This window comes from Oryctolagus cuniculus, chromosome 7 (genome assembly GCF_964237555.1).
Source record: "Oryctolagus cuniculus chromosome 7, mOryCun1.1, whole genome shotgun sequence".
In the NCBI taxonomy this organism is placed as follows: Eukaryota; Metazoa; Chordata; class Mammalia; order Lagomorpha; family Leporidae; genus Oryctolagus; species Oryctolagus cuniculus.
In genome coordinates, this window is record NC_091438.1 from 110,879,233 (window position 1) to 110,896,465 (window position 17,233).

The 17,233-nt window shown below is 39.5% G+C and overlaps 1 protein-coding gene across 10 annotated transcripts in view; it reads right to left on the minus strand.

The window, feature by feature from the left end:
• Window positions 1-17,233, minus strand: part of PATJ (PATJ crumbs cell polarity complex component) — a 438,074-nt gene that overhangs the window by 249,317 nt on the left and 171,524 nt on the right. For all 10 annotated transcript variants that reach the window (XM_070078398.1, XM_070078393.1, XM_070078397.1 and 7 more), the window contains exon 23: window positions 2,968-3,039. In XM_070078398.1, coding sequence (XP_069934499.1) covers window positions 2,968-3,039 — 72 coding nt within the window. The remainder of the gene's footprint in view (window positions 1-2,967; window positions 3,040-17,233) is intronic.

Sequence of the window (17,233 nt, forward strand, 5' to 3'; positions counted from 1 at the left end):
TTTGGTGCTTTTCCACTTTCTTGATGTAGGCACCTACTGATATAAACTTTCCTCTTAACACTGCTTTTGCTGCGTCCCATAAGTTTTGGTATGTTGTGCTGTTATCCTCATTTACTTCCAGAAAATTTTTGATTTCTCTTTTAATTTCTTCTATGACCCATTGTTCATTCAGGAGCATGTTGTTCAATCTCCATGTGTTTGCATATGCTCTAGGGATTCCTGAGTTGCTAATTTCCAACTTCATTCATTTATGGTCTGAGAAGCTGCATGGTATGATTCTAATTCTTTTGAATTTGCTGAGACTTGCTTTATGGCCTAGTATGTGGTCAATCCTAGAGAAGGTTCCATGTACTGCTGAGAAGAATGTAAATGCTTTATATGTAGGATGAAAAGTTCTGTAGATAGATATCTAACTTAGATCCATTTGGGCTATAGTGTCATTTAAATCTACTGTCTCCTTGTTGATCTTCTGTCCTGTTGATCTGTCTATTTCTGAGAGTGGAGTATTGAAGTCCCCCAGTACTACTGTATTGGGGTCTAAGTCTCCCTTTAAGTCCCTTAACAAATCTTTTAAATAAACCGGTGCCCTGTAGTTAGGTGCATATACATTGATAATTGTTATATCTCCCTGTTGAATTGATCCCTTAATCCTTTTATAATGCCCCTCTTTGCCTCTCTTAACAGTTTTTGTGTTAAAGTTTATGTTATCTGATATTAAGATGGCTACACATGCTCTTTTTTCATTTCTGTTGGCATGGTATATCTTTTTCCAGGCTTTCACTTTCAGTCTGTATGGATCTTTGTTGGAAAGATGTGTTTCTTGTAAACAGCAAATAGATGGGTTTTGTTCCTTAAGCCAATCAGCCAATCGGTGTCTTTTAACTGGACAGTTCAGGCCATTAACGTTCAATGTGACTATTGATAAGTGGTAACTTTGCCCTGCCATTTGCCAAAGATATTTTCTTTTTTTTTTTTTTTTTTTTTTTTTTTTTTTTTTTTTGACAGGCAGAGTGGACAGTGAGAGAGAGAGACAGAGAGAAAGGTCTTCCTTTGCCGTTGGTTCACCCTCCAATGGCCGCCGCTGCAGCCGGCGCACCGCGCTGATCCTGGCAGGAGCCAGGAGCCAGGTGCTTTTCCTGGTCTCCCATGGGGTGCAGGGCCCAAGCACCTGGGCCATCCTCCACTGCACTCCCTGGCCATAGCAGAGAGCTGGCCTGGAAGAGGGGCAACCGGGACAGAATCCGGCGCCCCAACCGGGACTAGAACCCGGTGTGCCGGCGCCGCAAGGTGGAGGATTAGCCTATTGAGCCACGGCGCCGGCTCGATATTTTCTAATATATGCTTTGAATTCCCTGTGATCTTTTGCTGTGAGGTTTCTTTCCTTTACCTTCTTTCTTATTGATGACCGTGTTTCTGTATTTCTGTGTGCAACACATCTTTAAGCATCTTTTGCAGGGCTGGACGAGTGGTGACAAATTCTTTCAATTTCTGTTTGCTATGAAAGGTCTTTATTTCACCTTCATTCACAAATGAGAGCTTTGCAGGATATAGTGGAAAGAACGGGGCCATCAAAGAAGGAGGTAACTTTCTCTGAAGGGAGGAGAGAACTTCCACTTTGACTATGACCCTGTCTGAATAAGATCAAAGTCGGTGAACTCAAAAGGCTTCCATAACCTTGGCAACTCATGACTAGAGCCTAGGGAGATTACTGACGCCATAAACAAGAGTGTCAAATTGTTAAGTCAACAACAGGAGTCACTGTGTATTTACTTCTCATGTGGGATCTGTCCTTAGTGTGTTGTCCAATGTGAAGTAATGCTATAACTAGTACCGAAACAGTATTTTACACTTTGTGTTTCTGTGTGGGTGCAAACTGATTAAATCTTTACTTAATATATACTGAATTGATCTTCTGTATATAAAGATAATTGAAAATGAATCTTGATGTGAATGGAATGGGAGAGGGAGTGGGAGATGGGTGGGGTGTGAGTGGGAGGGAAATTCGGGGGGGGGGAGCCATTGTAATCCGTTAACTGTACTTTGAAAATTTATATTTACTAAATAAAATATAAATAAAAAAATAAAATAAATGGGTCGCTAAGCGGCTCCTTGGCAAAGCTGCTCCACTCATTCAGCAGGTTTAATGTGTGCTGCTTTAATCAGGGGGCATATTTTATCTGTGTCTAAAGCTAGAAGGGTTCCCGCCAGCTCAATGTCATTTTTAAAAACAAATCACAGAATGAAACTTGCCCCTCAAAACATGGATTTTGCTTAAACACACCCTTTAAGATATTATGGATTTTACTTAAACTGCAGAGATGCGGCCAATCATTAACTGAAATAAAAAAAGTTACTCAGTTTTAAGACAGATCTCAGAATTCAGTTGCAAGAAAAGAACAGAGTAGGTGAGGCTGCTGGAATTAATAATGCACACAGAATAGAGAGCACAGCTACACGAAGACTTTTACAATCTTCAAGTGCAGCCCTGGTAAGTACTTACAACTACAGCCACACCCAAAGGACGATAGGTTCAATATACTCTGTGTGCCTCACAAAGGCACAAACTTGGACTCCTTACCAGGTAAAGATGCAAACTGAGATACAACAGAAATCTCAACTACTGTTGTTATTTTAAAAACAAGGAGCTTCACTGCCCTCCCTGCAGCCCTACCTGATGCGCTTGCAGTGATAAACCATTCTTTGTCCATCATTTGCTACCACAGTGGACATCTGGGAACTGTGTTTTCTGAAAGAGGTTTTTCTAATAGTGCTCCTAGTCTTTTATGTCTGGCTAAAAATCTCTAGGTAAGATAAAATAAAACTAGAATTGAGGCCTACCTATACCTGAATTCCTGCAATCTGCCAATCATAACAGTGTAACTAAATGCTACGTATACTAAGTTAAAGAAAAAAGTAACTGACTCTTTCGCTATTTGAGAAAGCTAGTAAATTATGTCATCCACATACATTCTTGGTGGACCCCAGTGGCTGAAGTTTGGAGTTTCTTCTCCTTCACCTTCTTCTCTTTCAGGTAACTCACTGAGAAGAGAGAAAGAAAAAAAATGCACAGCACTTATAAGACATATTCGTACTGTTAAAGGTTCTTGGAAAGTTTGAAAATCGCACAATCTATAGGAAAATACTTAATTTGGAATCTTAAAAAATACTTATATCAATAAATGTACCAAACAAAAATATATTGCTTTAACAGTCTACTCAACAAATTCCCAAAAAAGTAGTGGAAAATCACAGAATTATCAAAAGCTTTTCTTGGTGGCCCACTAATGCTGTTTTCTAAAAATTTGTGCTTATCTTTTCTAACTTCACATTTCTCTACCAGTTTATAAAATATATAAAACTTGTTATTGACTCGCTAAGAGAATAGTCCAGTCCATAAAGATATAAACAAGTAAGTATGATTCTTCTAGATTTTTTAAAATATTTATTTATCTGAAAGGCACAGTTACAGATAGGCAGAGGCAAAGGTGGGGGAGTCTTCTATCTGCTGTTTCACTCCACAAATGGTCATAACAACAGAGCTGAGCCAATCCGAAGCCAGGAACGAGGAGTCTCCTCCGGGTCTCCCAGCGGGTGCAGGGGCCCAAGGAGTTGGCCATTCTCCACTGCTTTCCCAGATCATAGCAGAGAGCTGGATCAGAAATGGAGCAGGCAGGACTGGTGCCCATATGGGATGCCGGGACTGCAGGCAGCAGCCTCACTCACTACACTACATTCTTTCTAGATTTTTAAGTCATTCTAAATGTAATTAATTCCCATCATTCCTATCCCTTGAATATTTGGTGTAGTTTAACAGCACTTTCCAGTTTACAGAGAGATTTAATTATATTATCTAATTTGATTCTTGATCCCTCCTATCTACCACCAGCATATTTTCACCTAAAGAAATTTGGAACTTGATAAAACGCCAAATTACAAAGTAACTAGTTACAAGAGTAAAATTATCTAAAAAGGGTACAGAGATTACCAAAAAGTATCTAGAAAAGGAGAAAGGATTCCTAACTTAAGTCTAACCTGTGCTATGTAATAGGTATATGACTTTGGAGTGTCAAAATGAATGTGTGTGATTAATATAAATCATATTCTTCTACTAAAAAATACAGATACCACATCTTGTATTTTTATAAAAGTCCTTTGATGTAAGCAGAGGAATGGAGGTCCAGAGAAGGCTCAGACAAACCAATCTCAGCACTTTTCTACATGTGCCTGAATCTTTGCTTTAGTACATTTCAACGTTCCATTTGTCTCCAAACTCTCACTTAAGTCCTGCAAAAACAAGCAAAACTACCATCTGCTTGCCTCTCTTCAGACTTGTTAGGATACAACAATCCTAAGATCATATGAAAAGGAAAAAGCCAAAAGGATCTAGACAATCCAAACATCAATTAAGAAGAAAATGAGGGGTGGGGAGAGGCAGGCATTTAGCATGGTTAAGCTGCTGCTTGGGATATCTGTATCCCATAAAAAGAACACTTGGGTTTGTGTCCAGCTCCTTTGCTTCAGATCCAGCTTTCTGCTAATATGCATCATGAGAGATAGCATAGTACTTGGGTGCCTGCCACCCACATGGGAATTTCAGGCTCCTGCTTTTAGCCTGTCCCAGCCCTAGCTGTTGTGTGCATCTGTGAATCAGTAAATGGAAAGGATTCATTCTCATTCTCTCTCCTTCTCTCCCCCCTCCCTTTCAAATAGAATGAGAAATAAATTTCAAAAGAAAAAAATTAGTATCATTAACATCTCACCCACTACCAATAAGATCTTTCTTACCTTAGCCAGTCTAATTTTTATGATTAAAAGTATTATTGTAGTCAGGGAAAAACAACTTGGCAGATACTTGTTGGCTACTTGTTTAATGTATCTTCTCTTCTTTACCAATATAATCCATCTTTTATTCTAGGTAGTTCTATGCTCAGCCTTGAAAAAGTACATATCTCGGATTTCCTTTAAGCTAATGGTAAATATGTGCCATAGTTCTGATGAGTGATATGGAATCTAAAGTCCCTGGATGAGATTTCTAGGAAAACTCACAAAGAGAGGGACAGTCATCTGGCAGGAAGCTTTTGCACTGTGCCTTCTTTTTCTTGTCTAGAATGCAAGAGGTCCAGATGGTGAGATAGTCATCTGCAAATACTGAAGAAACAATGAGGACTAAAGCCATCCAAGGACAGCAGAGCAGCAAGGAAGGTGCTGTGTAAGACCCTAGAGACAAGGTGTTTCCAAGATGGCGGAATAGGGAGGGAGCTTACTGATAGTCCAGGAGAAGATAGTTTAATAAAAGTGGAGATAGTGTGGTCTCAGGGAAGAGTTAGGGAAAAAACATCAGAGGAATCTTCCATAATTAGAGGGACTCGGGGGACCTACGTGGAAGGCATGGGTGCCCATGGCTCAGGACTCTAGCTGCAGAGAGCCTCCGCACCAGCGCTAGAAAGTGAGGTGAGATAAAACAGCAATAGCCTGAGACGCTGATGGAAAAGAGAGAGGAAGGGTCCAGAGGGAACAAGGCTTGAAGCTCTGTGGGGGAAGTTCACCAGCCTAACTAGAGAGAAAAAATAAAAGGGACGGTATGGACACGATTCTCTCTCTCCAAACACCTTACAAAGGCGTATGAGCCGAAAACACGAGCCGATTGTACAAGCCAATCGAGCAGGCACCATTCTGGACGTATGTAACAACTGTGCCAGCTCGGGGCTGTGCATGGCAATCAGCCAAGCAGAGCAACCTGACTCTGCTGGGGAGTAATTACAGGCGGCTGAGATCTAGTGAATGTGTGGAACCTCTGAACCAGGACTGTGGGAAAAAACAAAAACAAAAATAAAAACAAAACAAAAAAAACCTGAGGGTATGTGGCAGAACTCACAGTGTGGCTGACACTTGAGTACTCTCTGTGAGAGATGCCACAAGCTCAGGCGGCCCTGGCTACCCGGTGAGAGACACTGCAGGGGAATCAGAGATTAGAGGACTGCACAGATTCTTTGTGTGGTTCTTGGGACAGAGCAAACGAATACTATACCCACTGGGGCTAGCAATCAGGTACTCATCGCCGTGGAGAAGAGCTCAGCTGAGTAGAACTACTTCACTTCTGATTAAAAAACAAAGAGAGAGAGAGAGAGAGAGATTGATTTACCATGCCAAACCTGGGTGGGTCACCTTAGGCACACCCTTAACCCTGAAGAACTGAACAGAGCTCTCTGGCCACACCCACCACAAGCCTCCAGAGATTCACTGAAAGCAGACAGTCCACTTATCTACAGAGTCATAGTACAACTAGAAAAGCCGTCACAATGAGGGGGAGAAAAGAGGAAACCAACGAGTATCTCCACAAATGCTGAACAGCAAACACCACAACTGAAGAAACAAGAATAAGGAAGAAAACATGACACTCCCAAAAGAACATGACACTTCAATACAGATAATGAAGATGATGAGCTAGAAGAAATGCAAGACATAGAATGCAAAAAATTGAAAGAATATTTAGAAGTGATTAAAAAAAAAACTGCACGAACTATTGAAATCCATGCAGGATATGAAAGGTAATCTCTCTCAGGAAAATGAAATCTTAAGGAGGAATCAAAATGAAATGAGGAATTCAAGAGAACATGAAATTGAGATATTGAAAACAAAATGAAATGAAGAATTCAACAGAACAAATAAAAAACACAGTTGAGAGCCTTAAGAACAGAAATCAGTGATGCAGAAGAGAGAATATCAGACTTACAATGCAGAGCACAGGAAAGTATACAGTCAAACCAAAGAAAAGAAGAGGAAATTAGAAATCTAAAAAATACTGTTGGGAATCTGGCAGGCTCCATGGCTCAATAGGCTAATCTTCCACCTGTGGTGCCGGCACACCAGGTTCTAGTCCCGGTTGGGGCGCCGGATTCTAGCCCAATCACTCCTCTTCCTGTCTGGCTCTCAGCTGTGGCCTGGGAGTGCAGTGGAGGATGGCCCAAGTGCTTGGGCCGTGCACCTGCATGGGAGACCAGGAAAAGCACCTGGCTCCTGGCTTTGGATCAGCGTGGTGCACCGGTCGCAGTGCGCCGGCCGTGGCAGCATTTGGGGGGTGAACCAATGGACAAGGTAGACCTTTCTCTCTGTCTCTCTCTCTGTCCACTCTGTCAAACAAACAAACAAACAAACAAAAAACAAAAAAACATATTGTTGGGAATCTATAGGATAATATTAAAAAAACCAACATTTAGGTTCTAGGAGTTCCCGAAGGCATGGAGAGAGAGGATTAGAAGAACTTTTTAGTGAGATACTAGCAGAAAACTTCCCCGGTTTGGACAAAGAGACATCCAAGCAGAGGAAGCACACAGAACTCCCTATAAACATCATCAGAAAAGATCCTCACCACGACACATTGTAATCAAACTCAGCACAGTGAAACATAAAGAAAAGATTCTAAAATGTACAAGAGAGAAATCCCAGATTACTCTCAGAAGATCTTCAATTAGACTCACAGCAGACTGCTCATCAGAAACCCCACAGGTTAGGAGGGAATGGCAAGATATAGCCCAAGTATTAAGAGAAAAAAACTGCCATCCCAGAATATTATATCCTGCAAAGCTCTCATTTGTGAATGAAGGTAAAATAAAGACTTTTCATAGCAAACAGAAATTGAAAGAATTTGTCATCACTTGTCCAGCTGTGCAAAAGATACTTAAAGATGTGTTACACACAGAAACAAAGAAACACAGTCATCAATACAAAAGAAGGTGAAGGAAGAAAATCTCTCAAAAAGATCACAGGAAGTTCAAAGTATATATTAGAAATGTTTTTGGAAAAATAGCAGGGAAAAGCCACTACTTATCAATAGCCACACTGAATGTAAATGGCCTCAACTCTCCAGTTAAAAGACACAGACTGGCTGAATGGATTAAGGAACAAAACCATCTATTTGCTGTTTACAAGAAACACATCTTTCAAGCAAAGGTACATGCAGACTGAAAGTGAAAAGTTGGAAAAAGATATTCCATGTCAACAGAAACCAAAAAAGAGCTGGCGTAGCCATCTTAGTATCAAAGTAAACTTTAACACAAAAACTGTTAAGAGAGACAAAAAAGGGCACTATATAATGATTAAGGGATCAATTCAATCAATTGGGGGATTTCAATACTCCACTTTCAGCAATGGACAGATCAACCAGACAAAATCAAAAAGGAAACAGCAGATTTAATCAACACTATAGACCAAATGGATCTAACAGATATCTACAGAACTTTTCATCCTACACTTAAAGAACACATATTCTTTTCAGCAGTGCATGGAACTTTCTCTAGCATTGACCAGATACTTGGCCATAAAGCAAGTCTCAGTAAATTCTAAAGAACTGAAACCATACCATGCATCTTCTCAGACCACAATGGAATGAAGCTGGAAATTAGCAACTAAGGAATCCTTAGAGCATATGGAAACACATGGAGACTAAACAACATGCACCAAAATGAACAATGAGTCTTAGAAAAAAATCAAAAGAGAAATAAAAAAATTCCTGAAAGCAATGATATAACAATACAACATATCAAAACATGGGATACAGCAGAAGAAGTGTTAAGAGGCAAGTTTATAGCAATAGGAGCCTATATCAAGAAATTGGAAAGGCATCAAATAAATCAGCTATCAATGCATCGCAGGGACCTAGAAAAAGTTCAGCAAACCAGAACCAAAACTGGTAGGAAAAGATAAATAATTAAAATCTGAGAAGAAACCAACAGAATTGAATTCAAATAACATTACAAAAGATCGGCCCAACGAAGAGCTGGTTTTTTGAAAAAAATAAACAAAATTCACACATCATTGGCACAACTAAACAAAAAAAAGGAGAGAGAAGAGAATGTAACAACAGACACCACAGAAATAAAAAGTCACCAGAAATTACTACAAAGAGTTCTATGCCAACAAACTGGGAAATCTACCAGAAATGGATAGATCCCCAGACATATACAACCTACCTAAATTGAACCAGGAAGACATAGAAAACCTAAACAGACCCATAACCAAGTCAGAAATTGAAGCAGTAATAAAGGCCCTCCCAACAAAGAAAAGCCCAGGACCAGATGGATTCACTGCTGAATTCTACCAGACATTTAAAGAAGTAATTCCAATTTTTTCAAACTATTCAAAACAATTGAAAGAAGGGGAATCCTCCCAAATTCTTTTTAGAAAGCCAGCATCACCTTAATCCCTAAGCCTGAAAAAGATGCAGCATTGAAAGAAAATTACAGACCAATCCCTGATGAACATAGACGCAAAAATCCTCAATAAAATTCTGGCCATTAGAATGCAACAATACATCAGAAAGATCATCCACCCAGAACAAGTGGGATTTATCCTTGGTATGCAGGGATGGTTCAATGTTCACAAATCAATCAATGTGATACAGACACATTAACAGACTGCAGAAGAAAAAACATATGATTATCCCAATAGATGCAGAGAAAGCATTCGCTAAAATTCAACACCCTTTCATGATGAAAACTCTAAGCAAATTGGGTATAGAAGGAACATTCCTCAATACAATCAAAGCAATTTATGAAAAACCTACAGACAGCATCCTACTAAATGGAGAAAAGTTGGAAGCATTTCCACTGAGATCTGGTACCAGACAGAGATGCCCACTCTGACCACTGCTATTCAATATAGTTCTGGAAGTTTTAGCCAAAGCCATCAGGCAAGAAAAAGAAATGAAAGGGATACAAATTGGGAAGTAAGAAGTCAAACTATCCCTCTTTGCAGACGATATGATTCTTTATTTAGGGGATCCAAAGAACTCTACTAAGAGATTATTGGAACTCATAGAAGAGTTTGGCAAAGTAGCGGGATATAAAATCAATGCACAAAAATCAACAGCCTTTGTATACACAGGTAATGCCATGGCTGAGAAAGAACTTCTGAGTTCAATCCCATTCACAATAGCTACAAAAACCATCAAATACCTTGGAATAAATTTAACCAAGGATGTTAAAGTTCTCGATGATGAGAATTACAAAACCTTAAAGAAAGAAATAGAAGGGGATACCAAAAAAATGGAAAAATCTTCCATGCTCATGGATTGGAAGAATCAACATCATCAAAATGTCCATTCTCCCCAAAGCAATTTATACATTCAATGCAATACCAATCAAAATGCCAAAGACATTCTTTTCAGATCTGGAAAAAATGATGCTGAAATTCATATGGAGGCACAGGAGACCTCGAATAGCTAAAGCAATCTTGAACAACAAAAACAAAGCCGGAGGCATCACAATACCAGATTTCAGGACATACTACAGGGCAGTTACAATCAAAACAGCATGGTACTGGTACAGAAACAGATGGATAGACCAATGGAACAGAATTGAAACACCAGAAATCAATCCAAACATCTACAGCCAACTTATATTTGATCAAGGATCCAAAACCAATTCCTGGAGCAAGGACAGTCTATTCAATAAATGGTGCTGGGAAAACTGGATTTCCACGTGCAGAAGTGTGAAGCAAGACCCCTACATTATACCTTAAACAAAAATCCACTCAAGATGTATTAAATATCTAAACCTATGACCCGACACCATCAAATTATTAGAGAACATTGGAGAAACCCTGCAAGACACAGGCACAGGCAAAGATTTCTTGGCAAAGATCCCTGAGGCACAGGCAGTAAAAGCCAGAATTAACAACTGGGATTATATCAAATTGAGAAGTTTCTGTACTGCAAAAGAAGCAGTCAGGAAAGTAAAGAGGCAACCGACAGAATGGGAAAAAATAATTGCAAACTATGCTACAGATAAAGGATTAATAACCAGAATCTACAAAGAGATCAAAAAACTCCACAACAGCGAAACAAACAACCCACTTAAGAGTTGGGCCAAGGACCTCAATAGACATTTTTCAAAAGAGGAAATCCAAATGGCCAACAGACATGTGAAAAAATGTTCAGGATCACTAGCCATCAGGGAAATGCAAATCAAAACCACAATGAGGTTTCATCTCACCCCGGTTAGAATGGCTCACATACAGAAATCTACCAACAACAGATGCTGGTGAGGATGTGGAGAAAAAGGGACACTAACCCACTGTTGGTGGGAATGCAAACTGGTAAAGCCACTATGAAAGTCAGTTTGGAGATTCTTCAGAAATCTGAATATAGCCCTACCACATGACCTAGCCGTCATACTCCTTGGAATTTAGCCAAAGGAAATTAAATTGGCAAATCAAAGAGCTCTCTGCACCTCAATGTTTATTGTACCTCAATTCACAATAGCTAAGACATGGAATCAATCTAAATTCCCATCAACAGAAGGCTGGATAAAGAAATCATGAGATATGTACTTTATAGAATACTATACAGCAGTGAAAAAAAAGAAATCTACTCATTTGCAACAAAATGGAGGAATCTGGAAAAGATCATGCTGAGTGAAATAAGCCAGTCCCAAAGGGACAAATATCATATGTTCTCCATGATCTGTGACAACTGAGCACATAAAAGGAAACCTGTTGAAGTGAAATGGACACTATGGTAAACAATCACTTGATCAGCCCTTGTCCTGATTGTCGAGGAACAGCTCGCTATTTTATTCCTTTTAGTATTTTTTTGTTCTACTTAATACCATTGGTTGAACTCTTTAATTAACACACAATTATTCTTAGGTGTTTAAATTTAACTGAAAAGTGATCCCTGTTAAATACTAGAGGGGGAATAAGAGAGGGAGGAGATATACAGTTCGGCATATGCTCACTCGGACTTACCCCTAATGGTAGAGCTAGAAACGTGCCAGGGGATTCCAAAATCCCATCAAGGTGGCATGTACCACAGACTCATAGCATGGCAGCACTCCTGCCTCAGAGTCAACCCTTGGGACATTCAGATCTGGCTAAAAGGTCCATGAGAGTCTCACAGGCATGGAAAGCCAAGACACGGTGGCAAAAAAAAAAAAAATCTAAATGAAAGATCCTGGTGAACAAGACCCCAGCAGAAGGAACAGGCCATCAAGGAGAGAGGCGCCTTTCTCTGAAGGGAGGAAGGAACCTCCACTGTGATACGGCCTTGACTAAACATGTTCAGAGTCGGTGAACTCAAGGGGCTTCCACAGCCTAGACAGCTCATAGCAAGAGTCTTGGGTGATTGCTGACGTCATAAATAAGAGTGCAAATTGTTAAATCAACAACGGGAGTCACTGGGTACATGCTCCCCATGTAGGATCTCTGTCCTTAATGTGTTTTACTATGAAACTTAAAAACAACACTACTAGTCGAACAATACCCTATACCTTTTGCGGTTGTGTGAGTGCAGCCTGTTGAAATCCTTGCTTAGTATATACTAAGTTGATCTTCAGTATATGAAGGTAATTGAAAATGAAACTCGATGAAGGGCGGGATGGGAGAGGGAGTGGGAGAGGGGAGGGCCAAGGGAGGGAGGGAGTTGAGGGGGGGAGCCACAACAATACAAAAGTTGCACTTTGTAAATCCACATTTATTAAATAAAATAAAATAAAAAAAAAAAAGAAAAAAAAAGAACTTAATACTTTACCCTGTTAGTATTTTTTATGTTCTACTTAAAACTATTGGTTGAACTCTGTAATTAATACACAATTACTCTTAGGTGTTTAATTAATGCTATAACTAATACTCAAATAGTATTTTACACTTTGTGTTTCTGTGTGGGTGCAAACTGTTGAAATCTTTACTTAATATATGCTAAATTGATCTTCTGTATATAAAGATAATTGAAAATTAATCTTGATGTGAATGGAAGGGGAGAGGGAGTGCGAGAGGGGAGTGTTGTGGGTGGGAGGGAAGTTATTGGGGGGGAAGCTATTGTAATCCATAAGCTGAACTTTGGAAATTTATGTTCATTAAATAAAATAAAATATAAAAAAAAGGTGGCACGTACCAATGCCATCTTACTAGTTAAAGTGATCAATTCAAGTTCAAAATTGATCATAAAGATATGATTAAGTGTCAAAGGGATCACATAAACAAGACTAGTGTCTGCCAATACTAACTGATAGAATTAAAAAGGAGAGAATGATCCAACATGGGAAGCAGGATACACAGCAGACTCATAGAATGGCACATGCCCTAAACAGCACTCTGGCCTCAGAATCAGCCCTTAAGGTATTTGCATCTGACTAAAAAGTCCATGAGATTTTCTCAGGCATGGAGAGCCAAGACACTGTGGCAAAAAAATGACCTAAATGAAAGATCTCTGTGAGTGAGATCCCAGCGCAAAGAAGGGGCAGTTAAGAAGGAGGTACCTGTTTCTGAAGGGAAGAGAGAATTTCCACTTTGATTATGGCCTTGTCTAAATAAGGTTGGAGTTTGTGAACTCAAGAGGCTTCCATATCCTTGGCAGCTCATGACAAGAGCCTCGGTGATTACTGACGCCATAAATAAGAGTGTCAGTTGTTAAATCAACAACAGGAGTCACTGTGCACTTACTCCCCATGTAGGATCTCTGTCCTTAACATATGGTACCATGTGAATTAATGGTAAAACTAGTATTCAAACAGTACTTTATACTTTGTGTGTCTGTGTGGGTGCAAACTGTGGAAATTTTTACTTAGTATATACTAAGTTGATCTTCTGTATATAAAGCTAATTAAAAACGAATCTTAATGAAGAATGGGATGGGAGAAGGAGTAGGAGATGGGATGGTTTGTGGGTGGGAGAGAGGTTATGGAGGGAAAAACTGCTATAATACAAAAGTCATACTTTCGAAATTTATATTTATTAAACAAAAGGAAAAAAAGACCCTAGAGACAATAACACCATCATATGCTAGGGTCAACTTATTCAGGACTTCCAACATGAAATAAACTAAGTCTTTGGGTAAGTCACACTGACTCTTCATGAGCAGCTAATGCAGTCCCTAAATGATACACCCATGGTTTCACCAACTTAAGTAATCTGTCTTCAGTTAATTCTGTCATGTTATTGCTTTGTATATATGTGCATATACATACACGTATAACACATATTTAGTCATCATAGAGTTGAATCATAGCACAAATGGTGTTCAGTGAGATACTACTTATTGCTTTTATTGAACTTTGGCTCAACCAATATTCATTTACTTTATAATTTTTCCAAATTGAATGTGTGTCATAAATTTTCCCATATATTATCATAATATTCATAAATTTTTGTGTAATAAAATATTAATAGTCTATGACACTGATTGAATTTACCTGCTATCCCAATATATGAGGTGCTTAGATTATATACTGGGAGCAGGTGCTGTGGTGTAGTAGGTTAACCTGCTGCCTGCAGTGCTGGCATCCCATATGGGTGCCAGTTCAAGTCCCAGCTGCTCCACTTGCAATCCAGCTCTCTGCTATGGCCTGGGAAAGCAGTAGAAGATGGCCCAAGTACTTGGGCCCCTCTACCTGCATGAGAGACCTGGAGGAGGCTCGTGGCTCCTCGGTCCTGGCTTTGGATTGGCTCGGCTCTAGCTCTTGTGGCCAGTTGGGGAGTGAACCAGTGGATGGAAGACCTCTCTCTCTCTCTTTCTCTTTCTCTCTGTGTGTAACTCTGACTTCCAAATAAGTAAATATATCTTTAAAAAAGAGATTATATCCTGTATTTTTGAATAGAGACAGTACTGTAAGGAGGAATATCTTTAGGCTTTGTTTACCAGGATACTTCAAAAAGATCATGGAAAAATGAAATGAAAAATTATGAGTTTATTTTTTGAAAAGAACAATTTTTGTTAAATTTTCATTTTTATTTATTGGAGAAGTAGAGACAGAGGAGAAATTTTATTTATTGGAGAGGTTACAGACAGAAAGAGGGAGAGATAGAGAGAAAGTTCTTCCATCTGCTGCTTCACTCCCCAAATGGCCAATCCAAAGCCAGGAACCAGGAGCTTCATCTTCATCTTCCACAGGGCAGGGATGCAGGCCTGAGCACTTGGACCATCTTCCACTGCTTTCTAGGCATTAGCAGAGAGTTGGATAGAAGAGGAGCAGCCAGGATATGAGCCGGTGTCCATATGGGATGCCATCACCAAAGGTGGAGGCTTAACCTATTATGTCACAGTGCCAGCCACTAAAAATAATTTTAAAATATACAGTTTCGTTCATAATTTACATTTACTGCACTACAGAAAAAATATTTTCTTGCACTAAAATAAACATATTTTTAATTCAATTTCCCATGAACTCTTTAAAGTTCCCTGGTGTTTTATAAATTTCCTTTAAATAAATATTAACTGAAAATTGAAAGCAACACTGAAATCTTCCTGTTCCCCAAATCATGGCAGGCAGTTGGGGGATTTTACTATGTTGTATTTTTATTATCAGTGTGGAAACCAAATTATTCAATTAAAAATAAACCTGACATACAAAGGAAGACAAGACTTTAAAAAATGAACTATTTTTTGTATTTTAAAAATGTGAATACTAAAAGCTTACTGTTTGCTCTTGCATAAAACTAAAATATGAAAAATTTTAGTTTTCTTTGATAAAGTATATAATAAAGAAACTATTCTGTTGGAAAAGATTCATTGATTTTTTTTTTCAGATTTTTTTTAAATTTATTTGAAAGGCAGAGTTACAGACAGAGGGAAAAGACATAGAGAGATCTTCTATCCACTGGCTCACTCCCCAAATGGCAGCAAAGACCCAGGTGAGCCAGGCTGATGACAGGATCCTGGAGATTCTTCTGAGTCTCCCACATGGGTGCAGGGGCCCAAGCACTTGAACCATCCTCCATTGCTTTCCTGGGAGCATCAGCAGGGAGCTGGAGCAGCCAGGACAGGAACCAGTGTCCATATGGGATGCTGGCACTGCAGGCAGCAGCTTAAACCACTATGCTAACATACAATGCCAGCCCCTCATTGACTTTTTCAGAGCATATTACCTAGTTTCAGGGAATCAGTATACACATATTTTACTTAGTTTATTTCATATATAATGTACGATAAAACTTGTGAAAGCTTACTCAGATATCTGCAGTTAGTTTCAGAAATAAGTCATGAGAGATGAACAACTATACAAACTTAGGTAATCACCTGACACTGAATTTTTTTTAATTAATTATTTATTTATTTTTTGACAGGCAGAGTGGACAGTGAGAGAGAGAGAAAAAGGCCTTCCTTTTTGCCGTTGGTTCACCCTCCAATGGCCACCGCGGTCGGCACACCGCGCTGATCCGATGGCAGGAGCCAGGTGCTTCTCCTGGTCTCCCACGGGGTACAGGGCCCAAACACTTGGGCCATCCTCCACTGCACTCCCGGGCCATAGCAGAGAGCTGGCCTGGAAGGGGGGCAACCGGGACAGAATCCGGCACCCCGACTGGGACTAGAACCCGGTGTGCCGGCGCCGCTAGGTGGAAGATTAGCCTATTGAGTTGCGGCGCCGGCCAATGAATGTTTTTATCTATTAACTCAAATTTAATCAATAAAGTACATATTAAATTTTAAGCTCATATGTTACTGTACATATTAAGATTTAAATTTGGAAAAATACAGTTGAAACTTCAGGCTTTCTTTTCAAATTTTATAATCTGAACTGTGATCAAACATGATCAATAGCTTAATCAGTGTCTCAAATCTTAAAATAACTTTCTTAATCCAAAAAACATTAAGAGGGAGCCCTAATGGGAAGTATGGGCTGGGTAAACATGACAAGCCTCTCTAAGGTCATCAGCTGCAACAAAAGCACCACTGTGATGGGAACGTTGGTAACCGAGAGGCAAAGCAGACTAGGTAGGTATAAGGTTTAGATATGGCTTGTCTCCCAAAGATTTATATGCTGGAAACTTGGGTCTTCAACACAGAGTTACTGAGAGGTGGTTTGGGCCTTTAAGAGGTGGGACCTCACAGAAAGTGGCTAGGTAATGGGATGCCACCCTTATGAATGGATTAACAGCTATCTTGATAAACTAGGTTAGTTCTCTTGGACTGGATTAGGTCCCATGGGACTGGATGAATTACCACAAAGTGGGTTATTATAAAGTGGGTCAGCCTCCCCTCTGTCTCTCCATATAATGCTGTCCACCATGGAGCCCTCTGCTAAAGACCAGAAGATGCCAGTATCATGCCTTGACATCTAGAAAATAAAGCGAATAAACCTCTAGTCTTTATAAATTATCCCGTCCCAGTATTCTGTTACAACCACAGAAAATGGAATGACAATGGAATAGCCCTGTATCTCCCTTTCAATTTGCTGTGAAGCTAAAACTTCTCTGAAAAAAATAATGAAGTCTTAAAAGAAAAACTGAACTTTTGCCTCTT